The 21,249-nt window shown below is 56.8% G+C and overlaps 1 protein-coding gene across 2 annotated transcripts in view; it reads left to right on the forward strand.

Annotated features, from left to right (window-relative positions):
- B4GALNT3 (beta-1,4-N-acetyl-galactosaminyltransferase 3) overlaps window positions 1-20,320 on the forward strand; it is a 92,385-nt gene extending 72,065 nt beyond the window's left edge. The window contains exons 4-20 of one of the 2 annotated variants that reach the window (XM_081594074.1): window positions 5,090-5,185; window positions 5,590-5,680; window positions 6,045-6,145; window positions 6,488-6,555; window positions 7,820-7,898; window positions 8,013-8,079; window positions 10,156-10,299; window positions 11,195-11,304; window positions 12,021-12,121; window positions 12,338-12,399; window positions 12,944-13,748; window positions 15,605-15,924; window positions 16,631-16,784; window positions 16,989-17,061; window positions 17,421-17,574; window positions 18,168-18,294; window positions 19,851-20,320. In XM_081594074.1, coding sequence (XP_081450200.1) covers window positions 5,090-5,185; window positions 5,590-5,680; window positions 6,045-6,145; window positions 6,488-6,555; window positions 7,820-7,898; window positions 8,013-8,079; window positions 10,156-10,299; window positions 11,195-11,304; window positions 12,021-12,121; window positions 12,338-12,399; window positions 12,944-13,748; window positions 15,605-15,924; window positions 16,631-16,784; window positions 16,989-17,061; window positions 17,421-17,574; window positions 18,168-18,294; window positions 19,851-19,959 — 2,661 coding nt within the window. In that variant the 3' untranslated portion in view covers window positions 19,960-20,320. The remainder of the gene's footprint in view (window positions 1-5,089; window positions 5,186-5,589; window positions 5,681-6,044; window positions 6,146-6,487; window positions 6,556-7,819; window positions 7,899-8,012; window positions 8,080-10,155; window positions 10,300-11,194; window positions 11,305-12,020; window positions 12,122-12,337; window positions 12,400-12,943; window positions 13,749-15,604; window positions 15,925-16,630; window positions 16,785-16,988; window positions 17,062-17,420; window positions 17,575-18,167; window positions 18,295-19,850) is intronic. The other variant, XM_081594075.1, reaches the window with a different exon arrangement.
- The last annotated feature ends 929 nt before the right edge of the window (window positions 20,321-21,249 follow it).

A 21,249-nucleotide genomic window follows, 5' to 3' on the forward strand; every position in this document is an offset into this window, starting at 1 on the left:
TGATTAACTTTTAAAAGAAATAGTTGATCTTTTAGTAAGTGTGTTTAGTCTTTTGGTGGTAAATATCTGATTTCCACTGGCTTTGCTATTTTATTATTAAAAGTGGCTTTTTACAGTGAATTCCCTGGCAGTCCAGTGGTTAGGACTCCATGCTCTCACTGCCGAGGGCCGGGATTCAGTCCCTGGTCGGGGAACTAAGATCCTACAAGCCACACAAAACAGCCAAAAAGAAAAAGAAAAAAGAAAGTGGCTTCTAAAATCCTCATCACAACCCTCATGAATCTTCAGGGAATCACCAATCGAGTCTTTTCATTTCACCAATGAGGGCACTTAGGTCCTGACAGTTTAGATAGCTCACATATGCAGTCGCCCAGCTGCAGTGGTGCCCTCTCCTCCAGCCCTTCGTGGGGACCTCTATTCCTTCTCCTTACCTGTCTCCTGCTTTTGGACCTATGGTTTCAGCAGAAAGTGCTTTACTGAGCATCTGCTAGCTGACCATCGGGGGCTGTCAGGTTGCATTGTTATCACCCGTTTCTGGGCAATGGCTTCCAAAGGGGTTGACCAGTCACTCCCAAAGGTGGCATAGCTCCTGCAACCCTGCCCTGTGGGTGAGCACGGACAGAACACGGAAGGCTGCCTGTGGTCTCTTCTTTGACCGGCTCCCCTCCCCAGCCTTCAGCCGGCAGCTCAGAGTCTCAGAGGCCAGAAGTGGCTCTCGAGTGCAGCAGGCTTAGTCATTGCTCTGCTGTTCAGATGGGGAGTGGATGGCTGGCGGGCTGGGCTTCGTGAGGTAACTGCCCTCAGAAACCGTCCCTGTCAGCCCAAATCATGAGACTCTGACTAGCAAACCCCACTAATTAACAAACCTCAATGGCAGTGCATTCACTTACCGTCAGTATTTGGTCCACTGACCGAACACTCTCTGCTACTCTGCTCTCCCTACAAAGCCAACATCGTTACAAGAAAGAAATGTGGAGGATACAGAGTCAGATCAAAGTAAGCTGGAGTCCACGGGTCATGTCACGTGGGCTCGGTGACTTGGTGTCTCTCTCCCGAGGGCTGGAATCCTGACTTCCCTTCTCAGGCTCCACCCCCGCCCCCTTTTTTCCTCTAACAGTTTTATTGAGATATAGTTCATGTACCGTATAATTCATAATTTAAAAAACATGAATTTATTGTCAGTGATGGGTCTTAGTTGCAGCACTCCAGCTTAGTTGCTCCAGTTGCATGTGGGATCATGGTTTTCCAACCAGGGATTGAACCCGGATCCCCTGCATTGGAAGGCCGATTCTTAACCTCTGGACCACCAGAGAAGACCCCATAATTCACCCAATTAATGTGTACAATTCAATAGTGTTTAGTATATTCATAGAGTTGTCATCTATAACTATCAATCTAGTATTAATAGGTTTTTGTCACCACTAAGGGAAACCCTTCACCTCATAGCCTCACTACCCCCAGTCCCCAGCTCCCAGGAAATGCTAGTCTAATCTGTCTCTCTCGATCTGCCGCTCAGATAGACTCTCTCTATATGAAGACTCTCTTCATATAGAGACTCGTACTATATGTGGCTGTTTTGTCTGGCTTCTCTCACTTAGCATTACGTTTTCAAGGCCCATCCATGTGGCAGCATTTGTATCAGTACTTCGTTCCTTTTTCTGACTGAGGAATCTTCCATTGTGTGGATGGACTTCATTATCTTATCCTTGGAAATGGGTATTTGGGCTGTTTCTGCTTTTGGCTCCTGGGAATAGTGCTGCTGTAGACGTTCGTGTGCACATCAGACCTGCCTTTTTTCAGGGCCCTGAACCACCACCATCACACACGTGGTCACCGTGGGAGACACAAGTGACATCACAGTTCAGTTACAGAGCATCTATTCAAATGGGGGTAATGTCCCCCACTAGGATTTCACCAGACGGGACTCTGGTCCCTTCCTCCATCCAGAGCAACCTCTTATCCTCATAGATAAGAGTTGGGAGCCCCTTGATTCCCAAGGGGAGCTCACTTGAGGGGCAGGTGTGAGCAGGAATCAAGAGGCTGTAGAGACTCTAAACAGGAGTCCGGAGTGCAGGCCTCATTGTCCTGCTGAGTGGAGGTCACATGGTCCTGCCAGGTGTGCTGGTCTTGTGAGTGTGAATCTGGCTAAGCAGCAGCCTGGTCCATGCTCACATTGGTGCTGGGCTGCCCCACCACCCCCGGGGGGGTGGACCACCTTCACACCCTCTGCATCTCAGCCTCTGCAGTAACAGGTGGCTTGTACTTCCGCATGTCTCTCTCCTCCAGGGACCCCTTTCCATCTTTGCATCAACACTGGTACAAACATCTCTAGTGCTTATAGGATAAATGAAGGAACATATGGCTCCAGGTTTAGCTTCTCTGAGCACTTGTTCCCTTGGATAATTAAGATGTGCAAAGAGCCCCGAGGAGGGAGCTGTAACTCTGCCTGGAAAAATTGTAGAAGCCTAGAGAGAGATTTGAGAAGAGCCTGAAAGGATGAGCTGGAATTTGCTGGGTGGAGAAAAAAGGAAAAGGCCTTCCAACCAGGAAACTGTCTGCAAAGGCAGAGAGGAGTGTGTGCGGGTGGAGGGCAGGTGTGACTGGGAGAGAGGTGAGGCAAGGCCAGGAAGTCTAGAAGCCTCTGGGAACACTCAGAGGTGTGAAGCGGTGGAGTGGCATGGTCAGATCTGTCTTTAGTAACTTTTTTTTCCAGTTTTTATTTATTTATTTGGCTGCACCAGGTCTCAGTTGCAGCACATGGGGTCTTAGATCTTCTTTGCAGCCTGCAGGATCTTTAGTTACAGCGTGCAAACTCTTAGTTGTGGTGGAGTCTTAGCCACTGGATCGTGAGGCAAGTCCCCAGATCTGTCTTTAGAAAGACAGTTCTGCAGGCAGTGTGAGGAAATCAGTGGTGGGAGACACCTCCATCCTGTTGGGAGGCTCTGTGAGGCCAGCGAGACCTGGCAGAGGCCCTGTCGTGGTGGAAGGCAGTGGACGTTCCTGGGTGAGCACCCACAGGCAGTATTCACACCCCTAGATGCCCTCCCATTTCCACAGGGTTCATTGCTGTGTGTCCTTGGGAAGTCAGTTTACCTCTCTGGGCTTTAATAGTGTCAACTCTGAAAAGAAAAGATTCAACAGGTATTTTCTCCGCTGCTTGTGACTGGACATTTCAAGTCCATCTTTGGCCGTGGATGTGCTCTGGCCCTGGCAGTAACCAGTGCTCTTCTCTGGGCCTTAACCCTGCTGGACAGTGAGAAGAGGGCAAAGGGCAGTGCTGACCAGCCCGAGTCCTACATCCCTGCCCGACACAATGTCTCCAAAGCTTGCAGGGACATAAACCAAGGTGGGGTCATCCCATCAAGGCCTGGGGAGGAAGAAGGTGCTGACTAGTCCCTTGGGGGACCCCCGCCTAGAGCCTAAGAGGGGTGAGGGGTGGCTGGAGGGTGGGCTCAGGGCTGAGTCAGGGCTTTACCCCCCGGGATGTGGACACTTCGCGCACCCGCTTGGGTTTCCCCTATGGCTCAGGCCACGAGGGGCAGGTGGAGGCGGCCAACTCCCTCCTCCCTCGTCCTTTCCCTGTCCCAGCCCCTGTGGCCTCTGGCCCCCTGGCTGAACAAGCAGACTTCTGGGGGTGTCCCCCCACCCTCAGTTTTCTATGGACTCAAGAGTCTCCCGGGGAGGGGCGGGGGGTGCGGCTTGGAAGAGACAACTTAGTCTTGTAAGCAGGACTCAGGAATTTCCCCAGAAGTGGCACAATGTCCCCATTCTTTCCTTCCAAGCAGCCCCAGGCCACCCCCAACCTATGCGGCCTGCATTCTCTCTCCCACCCACCCCAGCCCCCCACTCACATTCCAGGGAGCAATGGCTGCTCCCCAAGGTCCCCAGGCTGCTGAGCCCAGGAAGAGCCAAGTTCTGAGAGGATGGAGTGACAGGCTCTCCAAGTGGGGATGGGGCACCCCTCCAGCTGCACCTCAGGTCTTGGCAGTCCCATCGGGGGGGCCTCTGCCCAGTCCCTTCTCTCTCCCTCTACCGCCATCCCTCCCTCCAGAGCTCTTGCTGAAGGCCTTCTATGTGGGAAGGCCTTCCAGTTCAAGTACCCCCTCCTCTGTCTCCCTAAGGCCACTGGGATTTGGTATCTGATGGGGGGAAGGGAAGGCCTGTTCGTGTGGCCTGATGGGGTTCACCTCCCATAATCTGGAGATATAGGGCATGGGGAGAGGGGAGAGTAAGATGGGGTCACCTGAAGTGCTGTGTTCAGATGATTCGGGATCGGTTCCCCCTCCCTCCCCTCCCCCGCTCCCCGCCCTTCCACCCACTGGAGTCCTGGCTTCCCGCCTGTCCCCTCTCCCCCAGGGGGTCCCTGTGCCGCCCAGCTCAGTCCTGTACCCACCAGCCTCCTGCCGAGGAGGGGAGGGGACCTGCTGACTCCTACTTTCCCTTGGCTGCCCCTGAGCCCCAGACACCTGGGTGGTGATCCGTGAGAGGCTCTGACTCTTGGAGAGCCAGCCACAGGACCCTCTGCCAGCTGAGGGGCAGCTTGAAGACCAGGGGGGTGAGGTTTCACCCAGGCCAGACAGCCATGCGGCTTTCCTCTTACGAGACCCAAGGCACGCGTGCATGCTAAGTCGCTCAGTTGTGTCTGACTCTTTGCGACCCCATGGACTGTAGCCCACCAGGCTCCTCTGTCTGTGGGATTCTCCAGGCAAGAATACTGGAGCGGGTTGCCATGCCCTTCTCCATGAGACTGAAGGGAAGGGGGCCAAACCCGCTGAAACCCAGCCTGGAGCCTCCCTCCTGCCATTCTGTCCTGCCTGTAACTCCCCTTGCCTGGGGGGTGCAGACCAGCCCCCTTCCTGTGTGGGAAGAGCCAGGAGTCTGTATGTGTGTGTGTGCACACGCATGTGTGCATCTGCGTGTGAACATGTGCAAGGCCAGAAAAACAGACCAGGCCTCAGGGCCAGGCCACGCAGCCGTGGGGCCAAGGATGGGAAAGGGGCCGACATGGACTGTGACCTTGAACACTGAGGTGTGCTGGGTTGGGCGGGCCAGGCCTCTGTCTCACACTCGCTCTGCCCCATCCCCGCAGTTCCGCGGCCGCGTCAACCTGCACGTGTTTGAGGACTGGTGTGGCAGCTCCGTCCAGCAGCTGCGAAAAAACCTCCACTTCCCCCTGTACCCCCACGTGAGTGCCTCCCGCCGCCTCCCGCCCTGCTTCTGGCTCTCACCACTCCCCCCCCCGCAACTTCCGCCTTCCTCCCCTTCCCTTGCTTTTTCTGGTTCACTTCCTTTCCTTTATCCCGTGGACGCCCTTCATCTGCCCACACTATCTTCCTTGTTCCTTCCAGAGAGATCCTGTCCATTTCCCTACCTTCCTCACGGCTCACAATATGGTTTCCCCGGGGGCCACCACATCCAGTTGTGTGGGCTGTGCACTGTTCACGGTCTGGATAAAGAAGCATGTGGGCGCCTGTACCCGGGTTCCACCTGCCTCACTCCCTCTCTGTCCTTCCGCCAGCCCTGAGCAGACCCATTGCTTCACTTTCCTCTTCTCTCCCTGCGTAATGATATCCCGCTTTCCTGGCACAGATCCGCACAACCCTGAGGAAGCTGGCCGTGTCTCCCAAGTGGACCAACTATGGCCTCCGCATCTTTGGCTACCTGCACCCCTTCACGGACGGTGAGGCCAGCCCTGCATCCTGCCCTTCCCCTTCCTGTCCGAGTTCTCGGGGTGCGTGGGCATGTCGCCTGCCCTGGGTTGGCTGGACCGTTAGCCCACTTTCAGGGGAGTGGGGTTTGGACGTGGTGAGGCCTCATGCACGCCCCCAGGTGGCCACTTCACACCCTGATTTGCAGGGTCCGAAACTAGCTTAACTCTCTGAAAGTGTCCCTATCCACTGAGTCTCCCAAGTGTAGAAACCCCTGCTTTACAAAGCGGGCAGGCTGGCACAAGACCCCACAGAGAATTTAGTCTCTGATACGTGAGTGCCTGCTAGGGGAAGGCTTGTCCTGGCCTCACCTGGGAAACCACCTCCCATGCCCAGGGGAGATCCAGTTTGCCATCGCCGCCGACGACAATGCAGAATTCTGGCTGAGCCAGGACGACCAGGTCTCCGGCCTGCAGCTGCTGGCCAGCGTGGGCAAGGTAGGGTCCGCTCAGCCCCACAGGCCCTTCCATCCCCCCAGGAGCCAGATCACACACCTCCATCAGGACGCTCTTACAGAGGATGGACGGGATGTGGGCGGGAACAGACCTGGAGAAGACTCAGGTCTAGGCCACACCCATACTGGTCCTGGTGCCGAGGATTCGTGTGGCTGCTCAGGTTGCATCGGGGGGAGCACTTCGAGGAAAGGGAGTTGCTTCTCGAGTGGTCCCAAGCCCCCTCTCATCCCTCAGCATCTCCCCTCCCCGCTCCTCCCACCTGCCTCTTTTCTCCTTGTCTCCTGACTCATCACTCCCACCCTCCCTCTCTCCCCACACTTCCAGACTGGAAAAGAGTGGACTGCCCCTGGAGAGTTCAGGAAATTCCAGAGTCAGATTTCGAAGCCAGTCAGGTGAGTATGGGTCATGGTGAGCAGCAGATCCCCCAACCTCCCTCCCGAATGGAGGGACGCTGGGACCTGGGCCTGGGCGGACACCTCTGCCACCCACTCCTGATCACAGAGGTCCAGCGAACCAGGGCCCACTGAATTTCTGAAGAATGACAGAGACCTTCTGGACCATCCTTCTTCACTTTACAGATGAAGACCTGAGGCCCAGAGAGGGCTGTGACTTAATGAGGGTCACACAGATTTTGGGTGACACTCAGGGCTGGGAAACAGAACTGAAAGGTCTCCTTTCTCTCTGCCTGTTTTTTCCATCTCTGGAGAGATCTACAGCTGTGCAGCCCAGAGCCCCGCTGCGCTTTCTGTGCTGCACCAAATTCTGGATGGCAGGCACCCCTGGGCAGGCTGGGGAAGGCCCATAGTGGCTGGGGCAGGAACCAGCCCAGCCTCAGAGCGCCACCTGGTGGCACGCATTTGTATGCGCGTGCACCCCCCCACACCCACCCACACACACACCCCCCGCGAGAACACGTGTGGGCTTGATGGTGCCGGTGCTGGTGTTGATAGTGGCGAAGGCCAGCTTGCACAGAGCACTGGCCATGCCAGCCCCCACTACCCATGTGACTCAGCCCAGCAACTGAGAAACTGGGCTGTGAGACCTAACAACCTGGGTCCAAATCCCAGTGGGGCCACTTATTACCTGATGACTTTGGGCAAATTGCCAAGATTTCTACACCTCAGCATTCTCATCTACAAACAGGGGTTAAGTAAGTTCGAATGTACAAAGCACTTAGCATGGGCTCCCCAGGTGGCTCAGTGATGAAGCATCCGCCTACCAATGCAGGAGACACAGGAGACTCGAGTTCGATCCCTGGGTCAGGAAGATCCCCTGGAGTAGGAAATGGCAACCCGCTCCAGTATTCTTGCCTGGAAAATCCTGTGGACAGAGGAGCCTGGCGGGCTACAGTCCATAGGGTTGCAGAGTTGGACACAATTAAATGTGCACACACACACACACACACGGTGCTTACACATAGGAACAGCTCTCTGAGGGTTAGCACCGTTATTTCACATGACTCCCCCAGTGTTCTGGGAGGTTTGTGCTGTTATTATCCCATCTCACGGGAGGGAAAACTGAGGCTTCCCCGTCAGTAAGTGGTGATGCAGACTCATCCAGACACTCAGCGGCAGGTCTGAGAGACCAGGAGCAAGGAGGGAGGGACTGGGTGTGTGTGGTGCTGGGAGGCAGCCCCTGTACCGTCTCTCCCGCCAGCCTGGCAGCTGCCCGCCGGTACTACTTCGAGGTGCTGCACAAGCAGAACGACCAGGGCACCGACCACGTGGAAGTCGCAGTGAGTGCTCACTGTCCCCTTGGCGCCCACCTGGCTGCCCCTCTGCCTGCTCCCTTGAACCTTGTTCCCAATCAGCCACCTCCAGCCCTTCATGTCCACCCTCCCCTCTTCCAGTGGCGGCGGAATGACCCCAGGGCCAAGTTCAGCATTATCGACTCTGCTTCCCTGTCCCTCTTCACAAGTGAGTGTCCTGCCCAGCCTGGGGGCGAGGCCAGGTGGGCCAGCCTGCCGGGCCCTGCCCGCTGGGGGCCTGGCATGGGGAGGTCAGAACACGGATGTGAAGGGTGCGGGACAAGGAGCAGAGGCCAAAGGGATGCCATGGTCAGAGGTCCTTAGCTCTTGGGGGTCAGTGACCTGGGAGAACCCTCTGCACACTCTCGGAGTCCACACCCCAGAACAATGCGCATCCACCCCCATACAGCATTGTCTGTGGGATTCCAAGGGGCTCCAGAGACTGTGAGGCTCAGTCCAGGTGAAAAAACCTCAGAGGGAGGCCAGGCCCCTACTTTGCAGATGAGCCACCATGGTTCTTGCACAGCCATGGCCAGGGGAGAGAAAGTGTGCTGACTTGCTTTCCGGCTGCAGCTCCTGGACTCTCCAATCACACTTGTCACGGCTTGTGATTTCCTGTTTGGAGGCCCCGCAGAGCAGTTTCCACCGGCGAGTGTAGCCCGCACGGGCCCAGGTGTAGGAGGTGCGGGTGTGGCAGAGGCCCTAGCAAGAAGGGAAGGCGGGTCTGGAGGAGCCCAGGAGATGGCGGGCAGTGTGTGTGTGGCGGGCAGGAGGGAGTGAGAAACGGTACGTTTGGCTCACAGAAGAGGGTGGTCGTGGGGAAGAGAAAAGATGGGTGAGGGGAGGCTGCCAGCGACCAAGCAAGAGGCCACAGGGTCAGGGCAGAAGGGCCAGAAGAAGGGAGAGTTGGAATCAGTGTGAACCAAGAATAAAGAAGCCCACAGCAAATTCAGGTAGGAAACCTATGAGATGGGCCAGAGGTTGCCAGCCTGTAGCATAGAAGGAGAACTCTCTGTGAGCCAAGGCAATTGAACCCTCAGGCAGAGAGCAAACACCCCCGGAGGCTAGAGGGAGGTGCCGAACCTCAGGGCGCCCTGCTCACCTCAGGGTGCCCTGCTCACCTGGGCATGGGCTTATCCTAAGCCTGCTGGGGAGCCTGAGGCAGACACCCTGCATTCATACTCAGCTTTGCCGGCCTGTCAGCTGTGTGATCTCAGGCACAAGACTTCGCTTCCGTTTGCCCGAGTTCCTTGCCTGTAAAGTAGGACTCATGATGTATTTAAGCCACAGTGGTGACAAGGATTAAAGGGGTTGATATTTGTAAGACATTTGGAACAGTGTCTGGCTTATTATGTAGTAAGTGCTCTTCAAGTGTTTGTTAAACTGAACATACTTCTAAGGACAGATTTCTAGCTGCTGCTGCTGCTAAGTCGCTTCAGTCGTGTCCGACTCTGTGCGACCCCATAGACGGCAGCCCACCAGGCTCCACCATCCCTGGGATTCTCCAGGCAAGAATACTGGAGCGGGTTGCCATTTCCTTCTCCAGTGCATGAAAGGGAAAAGTGAAAGTGAAGTCGCTCAGTCGTCAGACTCTTAGCGACCCCATGGACTGTAGCCTACTAGGCTCCTCTGTCCATGGGATTTTCCAGGCAAGAGTACTGGAGTGGGGTGCCATTGCCTTCTCCGAGATTTCTAGCAGGTGGCAGTAAAACATTTTGAGCAAGAGGTGGCTTTTCCAGTTCACGCAAAATTGTGGTGTGTGCCAGCCATAAGGCTGGTGGAGGGGGTCCAGGGGAGATAAACAGCTGAAACCACAAGTTGTGGGGGCATGACTTGGGGGGGCAGGGATTGGGCACATCCTATATAGTACTGGGCCTCCCTGATGGCTCAGCAGGTAAAGAATACTCCTGCAATGCAGGAAACACGGGAGATGCAGGTTCGATCCCTGGGTTGGAAAGATTCCCTGATGGAGGAAATGGCAACCCACTCCAGTAGTCTTGCCTGGAGAATACCATAGACAGAGGAGCCTGGAGGGCTACAGTCCAAAGGATTGCAGTGTCAGACACAACTGAGCAACTAAACAGACACACACACACACACACACATACTATACCAGGTTGTGGGGCGGCTGGTACCGGAGCCTTCACCTGGCCCCTTCCTGGCCCCTCAAGAAGTCAGGGGCCTGGCTTCTTGTCTGGCTTCTCCGGGAGTCACAGCTGTCCTGCTCTTTCGTCCTTGGGCCCAGATGAGACCCTGTTGAGGATGGATGAGGTGGACCACATCCCACAGACAGCAGCCAGCCATGTGGGCTCCCCAGACCCCCTTCCCACTGACGAGCAACCCCCTGCCGACATGCTGCGGCCCGACCCTCGGGACACTCTTTACAGAGGTAAGACCTCACTGCGTACTTGACTTCTGGCCTGGGGATGTACGGCCAGGCCCACGGTGTCAGGGAGGAGACTTGGGAGGCGTCTGTCCTGCACAGTGTCCCCAAACCAGAGGCTCTTTGCTTTCACGTGTGTGAAATAGAACACAAGTACAGAACAGTGCAGAAATAAGACGGACCACTTTGCATACCGATCATTACAGAGCAAACGTGACAGGACAAGAAGTAGAGCCAGAATCCAGACATGCCTCTGCAATTGCAGGTATCAGTTTGTTACTGGATTCTAGCTCTTGTCCAGTGACAGAAGTATGTCCCCACTAAGGTGCTGGAGCCTTAAACTGTCAGGGGTATTTACATCTTAAAAGATGACGTGGACTTTCCTGAGGGTCCAGTGGCAAAGACTCCTCTTTCCCAATGCAGGGGACCTGAGTTTCATCCCTGGTCGGGGAACTAGATCCCACACACCACAACTAAAGAGTTCACATGCTGCAGCTAAGACCCAGAGCAGCCAAATAAATAAATAAATACGTTAAAATAAGAATTAAAAATGATGTGTCCCCTTCCTCCCACCCCCATGCCCCTCCATGACAAGTGGAAGGAAATTCAGTTACTGACGCTACACTCAGGTGAGGCTTTGTGGCCTCTTGGAAGTTTTGAAACCTGTTTTAAGACTGGTGGTATACAGCGATCCCAGCGCTCTACTGTGCCTTGAACCAGGGACTGTGTCCGAGCTCCTTGTCTCCAAGGTGCCCTGTGAATGCCACCCCCACCCTCGAGGGGGGCCGGCTTGGTTTAGCAGCCTCAACCACCGGATGTGGACACTCTCACAAGCAAATACAGACACGTGCAGGCTCCAAGCTGCAACCCGCAACCCTCAGCCACCTCCTTCCACCCCCAGTGCCTCTGATCCCCAAGGCTCAGCTCCGACACGTCCTGCCCGACTGCCCCTACAAGCCCAGCTACCTGGTGGACGGGCTTCCTCTGCAGCGCTACCAGGGACTCCGGTTTGTAAGTCTTGGCTGGGTGACAGGGGCTGGAGTGCAAGGGGCTGGCTGAGGCTGACCCCCTCCTCCCCAGGCCATATTCCGGCAGCCCTGGGCCCAGAGAACTGGCACTCCACTGTGCCCGGCCTTCCCATGCCACATCGCTGGTATTCTGCAGGTGCCTGGCCTGGACGGGCAGCCCTGCAGAGCCCGGGGCTGTGCAGTGTGTGGCCTGGCCGAGGTCTCCTACCCTCTGCCCCGAGGGCAGTGGTATTTATTAAACTATAGACGAGGCGCTGGGGAGGTGAACCGTGGAGGGGCTCGGCTTTAGAGAACCCAGAGCCCATGTGGAGGCCGAGAGGCTGGGGTCCTGGGCCCAGAGATGACAGCGGGGGAGGCCGGAGACAGGACAGAGGGCCGGGGGCAGCTGTGGGGCAGGGTTGAGAGGGTTTTGGTGGCCGTGGCCTAGAGCTGTGTTTGAAGGGGGGCAAAAAGCAGTGTAGGGAGTAGCAGGGGTTAGTCCCGGGGTGCAGGAGGTGGCAGGAAAGGCCACAGGAGGAGGGGTGGGTGGTCTTGACTGCAGCTGCAGAGGATGAGCTGGGGCGGGAGATGGGAAGTGGGCACCGGGGAGCCGGGCTCAGGGACATGTGCCACCCAGGTCCCAGAAAGAGGTGTAAAGAGTGGCCGGAATCCAGATGCTTGGTCCACAGCAGCCCTGTGCCTTCCTCCTTCCCCTGCCAGATTCACCTGTCCTTTGTTTATCCTAATGACTACACCCGCCTGAGCCACATGGAGACCCAGAATAAGTGCTTCTACCAGGAAAATGCCTACTACCAAGATAGGTGAGGCACTGAGTCGGGGGGAGCCAGGAGAGCTCCCTGGACCAAGGGGGCTGCGAGGGCGCTCCATCGGGGGCCTTGGCTTTTCCTGAGCGCTTCACACACACACACACACGTGCACACCCACATATATGCACACACATGCACACACACTCACACCCCTCTCCCCTATAACCCCGGCCAGCTGTGACCTCAGAGCTCCCCTCCTCCCCACTGCAGGTTCAGCTTTCAAGACTACATCAAGATTGACCAGCCTCAGAAGCAGGGCCCAGAGCAGCCAGGTACAGAGTGAGGGCCTAGCCTCCGGGCTGGGCTGGAGGGTGACAGTCCGGACTGAGCCCGAACCGCCCCCAGGAGCTTAGAGTGCAAGCCCTGCAGGCCCTTCCCCCAGGCCTAAGAGATGGGGAGCAGCCCTTCACCCCCTTAATTTCCAAGGCACAAGTAGGGATGTTTCGAAGGTGGGGTGGTCCAGAGGAGGAGATTCAGGACCCTGGGGGATGCGCCCTGAAGGCCTGAGGGCCTTGCCTGCCCTGCACTTAGGAAACTGCCCTACAGAAGCACTGCCCTCCCGCGGCCTCTCACCTTGAGGGGTTGGGGCCTGACCGCGGCCATCCATGAGACCCCTGCTAGCACTTTCTGTCCCCATGTCACCACCCTTTACAACAACCCTTTATGCTGATGGAGACGCTGGGTTAGTTGAGGCTGAGTAACTCACTCTGGGTCTTCCCCGGGACCCCTGCCTATCTCACCTACTCGGTCCTCAGCTATCTTCTGGATCTTGTCAGGGAGAGGTTGAAAAGCCCATGTGAGGAATGGTTTTAACAGCAGGTTTCGAGGAAGGCCTTCTAGAAGAATCCCAATATGGTGAAGTGGCTGAGGACACCCCTGCCCCTGACGACCAGAATGCCAGCATGCCAGCGGGGAAGTCAGGCCCCCCTACAGCCCCCGGGCAGGATACCCCTGACCGCCGCCTCCGCAACTTGCGGAGACTCCTGGCTCGGGCCCAGGAGGGCTTGGCAGCTCCCCCTCCCTGGCAGAACTCCACAGCCTCCCTTCCCGTGAGGCCCAGTGCTGCCTTTGCCCAGCCAGCAGATAAGAAGGCGAGGAAGCCCAGCCTCGAGCCCCACCAGGCTCCACAGCAACCTGACAAGTGGCCCCAGGGGCCCCTGGCCGGGCGTTCACCTCTGGCGAAGAGGCCCAGGCCCCCCAGTGCCAGTCCTGGGAAGATGCTCGGGCGGTCCCAGTGGCTGAACCAGGTCGAGTCGTACATCGCAGAGCAGAGAAGGGGCGATAGGATGGAGCCTCCAGACCCCAGGAGGGGCTGGCCTGAGGAGCAGGACGTGGTGGTGGCAGCAGCCGGCCAAGAAGGACAAATGGAGGGCGAGGCCGAGGGGGAGGACGAGGGGGAGGACGAGGAAGATGTGAGCGAGGTGTTGGAGTACCTGTCCATGTTCGACCCGGTGGTGAACTGGGAGCAGACCTTCAGCACCCACAACCTGGACTTCCAAGCACTGCGGACAGACTGGATTGACCTGAGCTGTAACACGTCCGGCAACCTGCTGCTTCCGGAGCAGGAGGCGCTTGAGGTCACACGGGTCTTCCTGAAGAAGCTCAACCAGAGGACCCGGGGGTAAGGTAAAGGGCTCTCCGGGGCCGGGCGGGGAGGGGTGCCTGGGAGCGTGCCTTCGGGACTCGGTCCCACCGTGAGGCAAGGTCTGAAACCCCCGGGGCCTGGCCCTGGGCATGAGCTGAGCTCTGGAAAGGTGCTCATTCATTTCAATCATCTTGCTCGTAGTGAAACAACTATTCTGCAGAATCTTGTGCTCGCCTGAGACAGTTGTGCCTCATCCCTCCCTGGACTGCATTGTGTGGGGAGGTGTTCATTGGTGGGACTATTTCTTGTCTACACTGAACCATGAGGGGACCGGTTTTCTGGTAAAAAAAAATAAGCCGATAAAGAGGTGGAACCAGCAAAACTGGCGCTAAAAAGACACCCTGAGACCCCAGATGTGGGCTGGAAGGGCGGTGGCAGAAGGCACAACTGAGCACTTGGTTTTTTTCATTCATTCGTTCATTCAACCCACTGATATTTTTCTAATTGAGATAAAAGGTATATATTTAATTCACCATTTAAGAGTGTACAGTTGAGTGGATTTTAAGTATATTTAGAATGTTGTGCAGCCACCACCCCTATCTGATTCTAGAATGTTTTTATCACTTTTAAAAGAAATCCAGTTAGCAGTTTACCTCCTTCCTCCCAGGCTCTGGCAACCACTGCTCTGCTTGGTCTCTGTAGATTTACCCGTGCCAGATATTTCACATGTGTCTGGCTTCTTTCACTTAGCAAATGTTTCCAAGGCTCATGCACATTGTAGAATGTATCAGTGCTTCAGTGCTCATGCACATTGTAGAATGTATCAGTGCTTCATTTCTTTGTACAGCTGTGTAATATTCCACTGTCTGGGCAGATTACATGTTGTCTCTTTATTCATCAGTGGATGGACATTTGGGTTGTTTCTACTTTTTGCTCTTATGAATGATGCTGCTATGAACATTCATGTACAGGTATTTGTGTGACCTTGTTTTCAGTTCTCCTGGGTAGATTCCTTGGGATTGAATTGCTGGGTCATAGGGTAACTCTAGGTTTAACATTTTGAGGAGCTGCCAACTCTTTTGCAAATCATCTGTACCATTTTACGTTCCCATCAGCGGTGTATAAAGGCTCCAGTTTCTCCATACTCTCATCAATTCTAATTTTCCTTTTTTAAAAAATAGCTACACTAGTGGATGTGGAGTGGTATGGCACTGTGGTTTTGATTTGCATTTCCCTTGTGACTAGTGATGTCGGGCCAACCAGTCAGCATTTCCAATCGTCTGTCGTGTCTCTTCTTTTAAAATTATTCTTTTATTAGCCATATGTATTTAAAAAATTTTTTTAAATTTATTTGTTTTTTGGCTGTGCTGGGTCTTTGTTGCTGCATGCAGGCTTTCTCTAGCTGCAGTGAGCAGGGGCTGCTCTCTAGCTGTGGCACGCAGGCTCAGTAGCTGTGGCACATGGGCTCAAGAGTTGTGGTGCACGAGCTTAGTTGCTCTACGGTGTGTGAGATTTTCCAAGACTAGGGATCGAACCCATGTCCCCCATATGGGCAGGCAGATTTTTAACCACTGGACCACCAGGGAAGTCCCTGTTGTGTCTTACACACTGTTGACTGAACAGAGCTGTGTAGTAATGAGGGTCAGTTTCTGAAGGAATCTCTTCACTGTAATTCACGCCTCCACCTTACATGCTGAATACTTAGGGTCTTAGAGCTCTAAGAGACTAGCTCGTCCATCTCCACGGGTCCTTTTTTTTTAAAGATGACAGCAGTGCTCACTGGAGCGGGTAAGCATCGTGTGAGCGTGTTAACCAGCCGTGAAGCTGGGCAAAGCCCGGGATCTCCTGACGCATGGGGTGGAGTGACGGAAGCCCCCCAACCTTCCCTCTAGGAGGTATCAGCTTCAGCGCATTGTGAACGTGGAGAAGCGGCAGGACCACCTCCGCGGGGGCCGCTACTTCCTGGAGCTCGAGCTGCTGGAGCAGGGCCAGCGCCTGGTGCGGCTCTCCGAGTTCGTGTCCACACGCGGCTGGCAGAGCGTTGATGCCGCAGGCGGGAAGGAGGCCGAGGCCCGGAACCTACAGGGCCTGGTATGGAGCCCGCGTGACCTCCAGAGGCATGTCCCAGGTGCCCGGGCCCCGGAGCCCAAGCTGTGCTGGCCCCAGGGCTTCTCCTGGAACCACCGCGCCGTGGTCCATTTCATCGTACCGGGTGAGCCTCCCACTGCCTAGGCGCCCTCGGCCGAGCAGAGGCCTCATGTGATCACAAGCGCCTGGTCTCTGCTCCCTGATGTGATCTCACAGAACCTGGGGGAAAGGCCACTTTGGGAAGCTGGGGCTCATGGGAGAAAAGTAACTGGTCTCAGGTGACCTGGGCCGTCAGGGTGGGAGCTGAGAAGGACGGCTGACTGCCAGCTCTTCCCATGGAACCTGCATGCAGGGTTGGCTGTGAAGTATGGGCTGGGGCTACTGGCTAGGGGCAGTGAGACAGGGAGGGGCTTGGGGAGCAGGCTGGCTGGTTTTCATAACAAGAGAGGGGAGCCGGTCACTGGAGTAGAATGGTTAGGGGTCGGGGTGAGACAGGAAGTGCAGGGTGATCGTGGGATGGACAGCTGGTGGGTTGGACTGTCAGGGACCAGGAGGGTTACTATGTGAGCGGATGACAAGCCCCGGCTCCAGGCCTTCTGCGGGGCCCTGCCTGGGAGGCTGTGCAGGGAGGAGGTGGAGAGGCTCCCGTACCAGGAGCTCTCCCGCTGCCCTCCAACCCCCGCTGCTCAGCTGACCTTTCTTGTAGCTGCACTGCCCTAAGCAAAGATCCAACTGGACTCCTGAGCACGCAGGACCCAGGAGTGGAGGGGCACTCCTTTGCATTACTCTGCTTCTTTCTCTCCACCTGCTCCGCCTGCCCCACTGGGCAGTGAAGAACCAGGCGCGCTGGGTGCAGCAATTCATCAGAGACATGGAGACCCTGTCCCGGGTCACCAGCGACCCGCACTTCAATATCATCATCACCGACTATAGCAGTGAGGACATGGACGTTGAGATGGCCCTGAAACAGTCCAAGCTGCGGAGGTGAGGGTGCTCCCGGCGGCCTGAGCAACCTCTTCCTGAAGTCCCATTGGTGCCCTGATTCTCAGTCTAGCTTTTCCCAGAGGATTCACCCACCCAGAGTCCCATCCCAGGAGCCTGCATCACCTCTATGCTGCCTGCCAGCTTCCTCCTGAGACCGTCACAGCTGGGTCCTGAGGCTCAGCTTCTCTTTTGCTCTCCCTGCAGCTACCAGTACATGAAGCTAAGTGGAAATTTCGAACGCTCGGCTGGACTCCAGGCTGGTGTGGACCTGGTGAAGGTAAGCAGCCTGAGAGGGGCCTAGGAGACGACAAAGTCTGGTGAAGAGACCCTCAGATGGCCAGCTCCTCAGGGAGGAAGGCACAAGACATACGGTGCTCTCTGCTACGCTGCAGGGCCAGGGCCAGGGTGGGAGCATTTGTCTGGAGTCCCCAGAGTCCACAAAGACAGTTAGGAATCCCCTCTCTGATCACGAGAACTGTGCCCCCATGCCCCAGGGCTGTGGAAATCTGTCCAGCACTTTGTTTCATGCAAGCTTGTCGGTCACTGAAATGGGAGAGAGTCTGAGGATGGTCCTAGAGTGTCCTGGGCTCCTCGCCCTGGTCTACGGGGACTGCTGATGCCCCCATCTGTCCCCAGGACCCGCACAGCATCATCTTCCTCTGCGACCTCCACATCCACTTCCCAGCTGGCATCATCGACACCATCCGGAAGCACTGTGTGGAGGGCAAGATGGCCTTCGCCCCCATGGTCATGAGGCTGCACTGCGGGGCCACCCCCCAGTGGCCCGAGGGTGAGCCTGCCCTGGGCTCGGGAGGGTAGGAAAGACCTCTGTACCTTGGTGCTTAACCCAGAGCTGGAGACAGTCCTGTCTATAGTGGCAGCATCCCCTCTCCATCCCTTCTCCTTCCCCATCTCCGCTCACCTGGCTGCCCTGCTCACCTGGGCAGACCACGAAGTGCCCCAGGGCTGAGCTGATGGCAGCGGCAGCAGCAAGGCTGAACACTTCCTGCTGCCTCTTCCCTTTCATTTGTTCATCAGACATTTACCAAGCACTTACTATGTGCCAGACTGTGTGCCCACTCAGCATGCAGAGATGGGAGGTTTCCTGCCTGGAGGGGGAGCCGGGCATGGCTGCACCCTTGGGAGCTGCTGTTGTCAGAGCCTCCCGGGGGCCTGTCACCAGTGCTTGGTCCCTCCCTGGGGGACTGCTGCCTTCCCTGGACCTGGGAACTTAGCTCGGAGGGCTTTCCCTAAGCAAGAAAAGGGCTCATTCAGATGAGAATCCTCTGCCTCCCAGAAAAGGCTCTAGGGGTGCGACCCCGGAGCCCCTTTGGTCCACCTCCTGGCCCCGGTTCAGTTCCCCTGGGGCTTGTCTGTCCACAGGCTACTGGGAGGTGAATGGATTTGGGCTGCTAGGCATCTACAAGTCAGATCTGGACAGGATCGGCGGCATGAACACCAAGGAGTTCCGAGACCGCTGGGGGGGAGAGGACTGGGAGCTGCTGGACAGGTGACTGGGGAGGGGCCTGGGGGAGGAGCCTGGGGCAGGGGTGGGGCTAGAGCCCCCCAGGTCCAGCCCCCTTGGCCCCACTGGACTGGATTCCTTTCTTCGCTGAGACTGAGCTATTGGAGGGGATCCTGCCTCTGCCTGTGTGGCAGGGTGGGCGTAGAGGGTGCTTGGCAGACGGTTGGGGAAGGGCACAGACTCCGAGCTACGAGAGTGTGAATTGTAATGTTGTCCACTGGGCACCCCCCTGCCCACCTGGGAGAACACGGCTGGGGAGGAGGCCAGGGTTTTGGGAGGTTGATGAGAGAGTCAGCATAGGGTCAGCATAAGAGCCAGTGTGGACCATTAAAAGCATCGAGTATCCAGGAGGTTCTGGGTCCCTGGAACCTCGGGAGAAAGTTTTGGGGAGGAGGACAGGCTGGCAGGACACAGGGCAAGGGCATTTCAGAGCGTGTGTGTGGGTGGTGAGGAACCTGGAGGCTTAGTCTGAGATTCCTCCTCAAAATTCCTCAGGAAGTTTGCTACCAAGGGGAGGAGGGGAAAGTGGATGACACCTTGAGATCTGAGCTTTAGGAGTAACAGTGAAGGAGAGAGAGGAGGAGAATCCAAGAGAGAAAGGATGTAATTGCTGAAGCAGCATCCAGACGAGGTAAACAGGGCAAGATCAGGGGCCCCAGGGGGAGGGGATCCTGACAAGGAAGAGACACTCTTCTCCCTGAGAGACCGGGCACCTCCTCACCCCCTAGTCACTGGGCACCTGACTGGGCAGGTGATGGACATCCTCCAGTCCCCAGACTCTGGGAGGGACGTGTGGTCATCTCCATTTTCCAGATGAGAAAACTGAGCTTTGAGGAGAAGTTAACGACTTGCCCCAAATCTCTCAGCTATGACTGTCTTGAAAACCCCATCTGAAAACTTGAAGATCAGATCTGTTTGATTTTTCCCTAGAGGGTAGGCAGGCAGGCAGGAAGGAAGGTGACAATACTAAGAGAATTTAAGGTGCAAACGAGGGCGGGTGAGGGAGCTTGTGTTAGGTAACGCAGCTCCCATAAAGCTCCATGGTCAGACCCAAAGCGGAGAGAAGCCTGGTGTTACCTCCACCCCAGGGGAAAGGCAGACCTCCACAGTTCTGCCTCCTCTGAGGCCCAGGGAGTGAGAAACTGCTTCAAATTTCATTTACTTCCACCAGCTGGGAGTACAGGCCTCCCAACAGGCTATGCATGTGGAAAAAGGGGAGGAGGTGGGAGCTGGGACAAGGTCTGCTTCCCGACTCCCTCTCTCTCCATCAGACAGGGTGGAGGGACCCCTGCTGGCCGACCTCCAGGTGTGCTGAGCACTTGTGTCTTTCTTCACTGGTCCTCACCACATCCACCACTGTATCCATTTATCCTTTCTAGGGACAGAGGCTCTGAGACACGGCCCAGGCCTTTTGGCTCTCTTTGCCCCACCCCTGCCACATGGGAAGCGGCCAGGGCCTGGTGGGGCCGTGGAAGGGGGCTGGCCCTCTCCCCACTTCCCTCAGTGCTTCCGTGGCTCATTCCACCCCCCCCCCCACTCAGGATCCTCCAAGCCGGTCTGGAAGTGGAGCGTCTCTCCCTCCGAAACTTCTTCCATCACTTCCATTCCAAGCGGGGCATGTGGAACCGCCGCCAGATGAAGACGCCGTAACCCTGGCCGCAGAGGGGGGCGCCTGCTGGACTGATGGCTTCCGGCACCTGGACCACGGTGGCCCAGCCAGTGCCCACTCACTGCTGGAGCGGGAAGGAAGGGGAACAGGGGCCGCGGTGAGCCCGAGCAGCCTCTGAGTCGGTATCCCCTGCCCTGGCAGCCATCCTCCGCCTCTGGGCCTCCGGGGCCAGGAGATGAGACAGAGATGGCAGAGTTCTCAGGAAGGGCAGCGGGACCAGGTTGAGGGAGGCGAGCCCAGCCTGGCCACACCACACTGACCGGGAGGTGCCTTCCAGTGCCCACCCGGGGCTCCTCGGGGGGCAGTGACCATGAACTGGAAGCTCTTCTATTGGACGAATTTTATTGGGGTTTTACTTTTTTTTTTTAACAGGAAACCAAAACCACATGTGTCTAGACCCAGCATAGACTGTGAGGGGGGCGGAGCTGTGCATTTAGGAAGGGCACCCCCCTCCCGCATACCTCAGACCCACAGGTGTGTCCCTGGGCCCTGGACTGGGTAACTGGGGAGCTGGCCCCATGTGGAGCCGTTCGTGGCTCCCCTGCAGGTCTGTGCCTCCAGGACACACACACCCTCCCAGGTAGCCACCCAACAGCTGGCCGCCGATCAGGGCATTAACCTCACCCTCCAGCCGCACTGACTCCAGACTGACTGGAAGCACCGAGCGGACATCCTCCCCCCAGTGTCTCAGGGGGCTGGGGGCCAGGGAACCAATGGTGGTGGTGGGCTCCTGGCTCCCCGGTGCAGGGCGGACATGCATCACAGGTGAGGGAGGGTGGGGGCGAAGGCAGGGACGAGAAGCCCTATTCTGTCCCAGCCACCTGTGAGCTGGGCCTTGGGGACCACACGAAGCAGAGTGGGGAGAGGATGAGGGGAGGGGTGAGGTCCAGGGGGAGGGATGAGAAGGGAAACGGGAAGCCTGAGTCCTCACAGCCCAGCCCCCTCCTGCTGGCCCGCAGGGAGGAAGAGGAGAAAGACCCTCTGAACTGAGGAACGGGGCCCCGGGGGTGGGGGGGTAGGTCTGGGGAGGTGAGGCGAGGGTGTCACTCTCCTGTCCAGAGAGGGAGCAGGACTGAAAAGTGAAGCTGTTTCAGGGAGCACAACCCTCGGCCTCTGGGGCCTGGGCACCCTTTCTGTCACCGAGATCGCATCGCACACTTCTCTTGCACTAATGATCCCAGGCACCTCTAGACTGGGGATGTTTCTACTGCTGCTGCCTTCTGCGCTGCTCTGACTCACCACCGGTGCACTGGACACAGCCTCGCAAACCC

The sequence above is a fragment of the Giraffa tippelskirchi genome, chromosome 4, assembly GCF_054371585.1.
Source record: "Giraffa tippelskirchi isolate mGirTip1 chromosome 4, T2T-mGirTip1v1.2.pri, whole genome shotgun sequence".
Lineage (NCBI taxonomy): Eukaryota > Metazoa > Chordata > Mammalia > Artiodactyla > Giraffidae > Giraffa > Giraffa tippelskirchi.